Raw genomic sequence first — 6901 nt, forward strand, 5'->3', positions numbered from 1 at the left:
GGTGTTTGTCTTTCTTGGGGGTTTTTCTGACAATGTTGTTATCTTTTTTTTTAGACTCTAAATGTAGTTCTTTTACTTTTTCATTTAATAACTTCATGTAGCAACAACCAATTTAAAATGTCAGTGACTAAAGTCTAAGAATGTTTTTTTTTCATAGAAATACAAGTGTTTTCGAATATCGATTCCTACAAATCCTTTACCTTATTTGAGCATTATATATTAAAAATGTGAATCTGTATTTTGATATCTTTTATTTTATTACTTAGAACAGACTACACATGTCAATGGATAATCGTTAATGTACGGTGGACATTTCAAAGATCCGCATTTGGAAAGAACTTCATAAAACAGTTTACCGTAATGTTGATCAACGCCTCCCATAATGTATTCAGGTTGTATGTCAACGCAGACGAAAGCAGAAGCAACGTTTTCAACGTGATGTCCAGAGGCCAAATATCCATGGTATTCCTCTTTCCATCCGCTGTAACATGTATTCTTCCCAGGAATCATGATCACAGATGAAGCACGAAGAGTTCTACAAAGAGCACATGGGACGTCCTGGTTATCAGAATTGGAAGCAAAAAAGTTTGAGTCAAATTCTCCACCAAACATACGACCATAATCTGACCCACTAGTCTTTAAATAATTTGGATCTGGTGGTAAGCATACATATTCAGCAGGCGAACCTGGATCGCTATATTGACCACCACCTGCAAATCCTGTGATTAAAAGAAAGAAAAACTGTGATAATTAAATATGATATGTTTATATGTATATTATGCTGTTTCGTATCGTAGACTGATTATACTTTCACACGTGTAAATTCAAGTAAAATAAGATTTTCCATATCAAATATGATCAAAGATAAACAGCATATTATTTAGAACGACCGATTCGCATTTCGTCTACATGATACTAAATAAATCAGTGGGTCTCTATTCAAAGTAGTTTACAGGTGAAATCAATAGTAAAGTTTAAGAGCATTTTTAACAATTCAAAAGGATGGAAAACAAACCCTACACATTAAATATACCGATATACTCTGATAAGATATGAACAAGGAAATTATGACTGGCACATTACTTAGGAAGCAAGGATAAAATATCTGCGCTACAACAGTAACGAGCTAATGTGGCTACAGTTTTTGTTGAATGCTGTCATTCAAGTAACAACAAAGATTAGAAACATCACTGCTAAGTTGTATTAATCAAGGAATTGTATATTTATACGATCATTCCTCGTATTGACACACAAAGACATACATTACGGTCTGGATTGGGATAACGGAATACAGATCTCGGGCGCTTTAAAAATTATATAGAACTAAATAGTAAAATTCAAAAGAAAATAAGGGGGCTACAATTTATAGAATAGAGAATAATGGGCAAATGAAATTAAAGAATACAGGAATAATGACCGCCATCAACACACTCAACCATAAGGTAGTATTATCTAAAGTATTGATAGTGAAACCGATGAGGCTTACCTAACACATGTTACAACCATATCTGAATATTGAGGTCTTGAAACGGAAATTCACAATTCAATCTAACATAAGCATAAAGGGGAATAGCAAGACAAAGATATACAATTGTCACTAGAAACCTTCAATGACAGAATACACGTGCAGCTGTTCGGATTGAATATAAGACAAGAGATCTCGTTGGAGTTATTTGATTCTGATTTTAATTAATTTTGTATTATGTATTTAAGTCACATTCTTACCTGAGTAAACTAGTTCTGTGCTATTAATTGGACATTGCTTTCTCCCCCATCTAATATACGTTGTTCCAATGCCTGGAATATATTTTTTAATTCGGACATTGTAAGCACATAAACAATTATGGCATTCTGCAATTCAACATGAGTTAAGTGTAAAATACACAAATTCGCTGAATAAACGAAAATCCAAACAACTCGTTGTTATAGTGAAATTATGAATTACCACAGACAAAGTTTTAATATAACACGTGTATGGTTTAAATCCCTATTATATTAACTGTGAAGAGAAACGTTAAATGCCTTTTCTGTGGTAATATGCATGACACCACAATACAAAGGGCTGATGTTAAAAAGATAAAACGGAGAAATAGTGTATATAATATCATTATATCTAAATAGTTAGATGCAGTGTAAAGGACTAGGTCCGGTAAGGACCGATTATGGCCTCAAATTTCAGGTTCATCTGACGAAAGATTTTGACCACTTTTTAAACACTTAAGTGTCTATTTCATTTGAATTAATTAGTTTATGTGAAAGATTTTAACAGATTTAGTCATTAAAAACGATCTGATTCAAGCTCAAATATGAAAAATCTACCTAATATGCCGAAAAATGTCACTTTTCAGATGGTTTTTGGTAAAAATGAAAGTGGCCGCATCCGTGTTCATCCTCAACCTTTATATATGTTATGTATTATCATAAAATACAACTTACATTGCAATATTAAGGATGAACACGAATGCGGCCACTTTCGTTTTACACGAAAACCGTCTAAAATTTAACTAAAATGCTAGAATTATGAGGATTTCAGTAATTTAGCATGACTTCATGGTGCTAGTACCGGATATATGTGCATTGTATTGTCAAAAACAGCCCATATTTATGTAGCAGAAGCATTCTACTGTCCAATAAATAACTAAAGAGATATAGGAAGATGTGGTGTGAGTGCCAATGAGACAACTCTCCATACAAATAACAATTTAAAAAGTAAACCATTATAGGTTAAAGTACGGCCTTCAACACGGAGCCTTAGCTCACACCGAACAACAAGCTATAAAGGGCCCCAAAATTACTAGTGTAAAACCATTCAAACGGGAAAACCAACGGTCTAATCTATATAAACAAAACGAGAAACGAGAAACACGTATATATTACATAAACAAACGACAACTACTGTACATCAGATTCCTGACTTAGGACAGGTGCAAACATTTGCAGCGGGATTAAACGTTTTAATGGATCCAAACCTTCTCCCTTTTTCTGAAACAATAGCATAACATCACAACAAAGAAAAACATACGATAAAATATCAATTGGCAGACTTAACTCAATCAAAAAACGTATGATTAAACAATGAACGAATAAATTTGATCTGCGATATCTGAATACAAATGCACAGTTAATTAAATATTAGAGACAAACATTCATGACCAAAAAGCTAACAAACAAATTCAAAAACAGGACATGACTGAGAAATATTTAACCAATCAATGTTCACTTTAGAAAAAAACCGGTTTTTTTATAATCTTGAAGTTTATACAAATGTTGTAAGAATAAGTGAAGATATTACAAATAATCAAAGCTGGTGTACAGACAAGATCCGTATAAATAAAACATGACAAAAAAGCATTATAAACAGTATCAACAGTTCGAATTAACAAGAAAATACGATTTGAGAGTACTCGCAGTTACTGACAGCTAGTTAAAAGCCAAAACCAATTAATAATAAAAAATCATGCATCAGAGACTAAAATCGACTAAAACACATCACAGGGATTTAGTATTTTAACGTCATTAATAGTCAAAGAAGACATGACTTGTGCAATGCCAAAAATAAATGTATCGACAGGTAGTAGTATAGTGAAGAGCGACTTCTATAGAAATAAAAGTTAACGTGTCTGTGTCTCTATACATCTCGCCTCAAAAGATAATGAAATTTAGTTATGTTTTAATTTGCTAGTGACAATATCAATATTAGTGCCAATGTGAACTATATTCAGAGATCTTATTACAATATCGGTACGATAACCCTTACTTATAAGTTTGTTTAAAGGTTCGATGAGTTTACAAGGATCACATAGTGATTTCCTCGCTTTAAGTACAATATTACCATAAAATTTAGGATGTGAAATACCATTTTTAATAAGCTTTCTACAGGTATAGCCAAATTTACTAATCAAATCTTTGTATCTATGAAAGAATTTAGTAAAAGTTTTAAGTAATTTATGGTATCGAAATCCCTGACACAACAATTTACCAGTGATGCATTGATTACGTTCGTTAAAATCTATGACATCAGAACACACACGGGCAAACCGAACGAGTTGCGATATATAAACACCGTATGATGGAGCCAAAGGCACATCGCCGTCTAAAAAAGGAAAATTAACAATAGGAAATGAAAAATCGTCTCTTTTGTCGTAAATTTTAGTGTGAAGTTTCCCGTTTGAAATTGAAATGTCTAAATCTAGAAAAGGACAACTGTTGCTGTTTATGTTAGATTTAGTTAAAGTAAGTTCGTTTGGGTAAATTTCTGAAGTATATTTAGAGAACTCTGGATTATTCAACGAAAAAATATCATCCAGATAACGGTAGGTATTTTTGAATGTATCAACCAAATGTAACAATGATGTTTACATTTTAACAATTTTGTAAAACTGCTATATTTTGGGGCCAAAAAGGGGTCTTACTGAACCTACTCCTTTTTAATTTTAAATTGATTAATATCGTAATACACGGGTTTATTAAATGAAAGCTTCTTTTCATGGAGCAACAGGTGAAGACACCTTTTCAAATTACCAATGTATGAACAATATTCCTTAACTGATACAATTTTCAATATCTTTCACTTTTGAAATCTCGAATTTTTAGCTAAAGACGGTACCTTGCAATCTTTAAAAGAGAAGATAAAAACCATATCTGTTTGTCTTTTAGAGTTGGGATTTTTTTTTATAATCTAGTTGTCAAATAAAGCGATTTTTAATAAATAGTAAGTTAAAAGAATGAATTATAAACAACATAAAAGTCTTACTTTGAGTAGTGCTAACATAATCTTGTAACTGTTTAATAGTCTTTTCCTGTTTCTGAATTGTTATTGACTGTTGTTGTACTGTGCTATTGAGTACCGCCACGACACTTTCTAGTCGATTCAACCGATTAATCAGTACATCTGGGTCATTCAGCAGTAGCCGCTTCTCTTCTGTGGTGACCAAACTGACCTTTAAACAAAGAAAAAATATAAACCATGCAATCATTGTAAGATGTCTATTATCAGCTTTGAGGAAATAAAGTGACACACATTGATCCTTATCATTCTAGAGCTAGAAAAGGTCATAAAGGATATCAGTAGGTTTACATTTAATGATATAAGAATGTGTTAATATTGCCATGTGCATATGACATATTTTTAAGAAAATTGTAGTTTTGCTTTTATCTATGTTGATGAATAGTATTAACGACTGATTGTAATCATAAATTTAATGAAAAAGGTGTAAAAAGGGGAATGAAAATAAATAAACAAGAAGAAACGGTAACCGCCGTCGAAATGTAATTATTACTATTTCTACATAGGAACAATACAATCAAATAAGGACTCTTTAATAAACAACACCCTGAATAACAGTTACTTATTGACGTTTTCAATACAAATATAACAAAGTATTCAAAAATAAAAATAATTATTGAGTCAGACACATTTTGACAGTTTTTATACTGTTAATGCTGGTGAATACTGAATTGAAAATGGTTAATATTTATGTCCCACTTAGGGGCAGTAAGTTTTTTGGTCTGTTCTTCCGTTCGTCCGTCTGTCCCACTTCCTGTTAGAGTTTTTGTTTTTTGACAATGTAGTTTTCGATGAAGTTGAAGTCCAATCAACTTGAAACTTAGTACACATGTTATGATATTTTTAGTTTGAATTGCAAATTTCCCAATTGATCCCAGTTTCATGGCCGCCGGAAATAGAAAATGATAGTGCGAGTGGGACATTTGTGTATTATGGACACATTCTTGTTGTTTCAAGTATTTCAAAAGAGGATGAAATGGTAGTTTAAATCTTTCCTTCATTCAGTTTTAATTTACTTCAAAGACTTGTTCTTAATGTGTTGTGTTGTTCAACATCTAGGACGATTTGCAATTTATATGGTTTTTGGAAATATATATATATGACAGTTATGTTAGAGGATAAAAAGATAACAATTTCGTTGCTGTTCAATATCCACTGGGTATAAATTACTTAGGCCATAATGTTAGCAAATATTGAGATGCAAAAGGTGCAATATTGTAATCTGTTAATCGTTCGTTCTACAACTTCACGAGTAATTAAGTCAGATTCGGTTTGGTTGGAATGTTAAACATATTTCTTTGTATTTGTAAAACACTTATAGAAAATGTTGATTCTCACAATCGAAAAGAGTTACATGATATAGATGTGTTATGAGAGCTAATGAGACAACTCTCTATCCTAGTCACAATTTGTAAAAGTAAACCATAATTATAAATACACAGGCAAATTTCATTCACATTAATTTCACGTGAATTTAAATTCATGTGAATCTCACGTGAAATTCACGTGAATTTCACCTCAAACGAGCTTATACGTGAAACTCACGTGAAATCAGTTTATGTAAGTTTCACATTAATCTCACGTGAATTTCACATAAAAATCACATGAATTTTCAAGTGAGTTTCATGTATAAGCTCGTTTGAGGTGAATCTCACATGAAATTTTTCACGTGAATTTCTTGTGAGATTTATGTGAAACTCACGTGAGCAAATTTTACCTGTGTAGTCAAAGTACGGTCTGCAGAACGGAGCCTTTGTTCACATCGAACAGCAAGATATAAAAGGATACTAAAAAAGACTAGTGTTAAACCATTCAAACGGGAATACCAACGATTTAATATATATAAAAAACGAGAAACAACTAACACTTATGAACCACATCAACAAACGACAACTACTGAACATCAGATTCCTGACTTAGATAGATACAAACAAATGCATCGGGTTAAAATGTTTTATAAGGTGAAATTTAAATTTCATTTTTTTTTGTCGAATGATGTTTTCAAGCATTCGTTATCGGTTATTAGCTGTTTTTTGTGGTGGAGAGATTGTAGGGAGAAAGCGTATTTCGAATTTTGTTTGGCAAAACTCAGCTTTAAGAACGGAAATTTGATTT

The 6901-nt window shown here is 32.0% G+C and overlaps 1 protein-coding gene across 1 annotated transcript; it reads right to left on the minus strand.

The window, feature by feature from the left end:
- Positions 1-234: 234 nt before the first annotated feature.
- LOC143042373 (uncharacterized) lies at positions 235-5027 on the minus strand. Its single transcript, XM_076214657.1, has 3 exons — positions 4754-5027; positions 1726-1797; positions 235-719 (listed from the first exon to the last, which is right to left on the minus strand). The coding sequence occupies exons 1-3, from the start codon at positions 4974-4976 to the stop codon at positions 259-261; spliced, it is 756 nt and encodes a 251-aa protein (XP_076070772.1). The 5' UTR covers positions 4977-5027; the 3' UTR covers positions 235-258.
- Positions 5028-6901: the final 1874 nt, after the last annotated feature.

This window comes from Mytilus galloprovincialis, chromosome 8 (genome assembly GCF_965363235.1).
Source record: "Mytilus galloprovincialis chromosome 8, xbMytGall1.hap1.1, whole genome shotgun sequence".
Taxonomy (NCBI): Eukaryota; Metazoa; Mollusca; class Bivalvia; order Mytilida; family Mytilidae; genus Mytilus; species Mytilus galloprovincialis.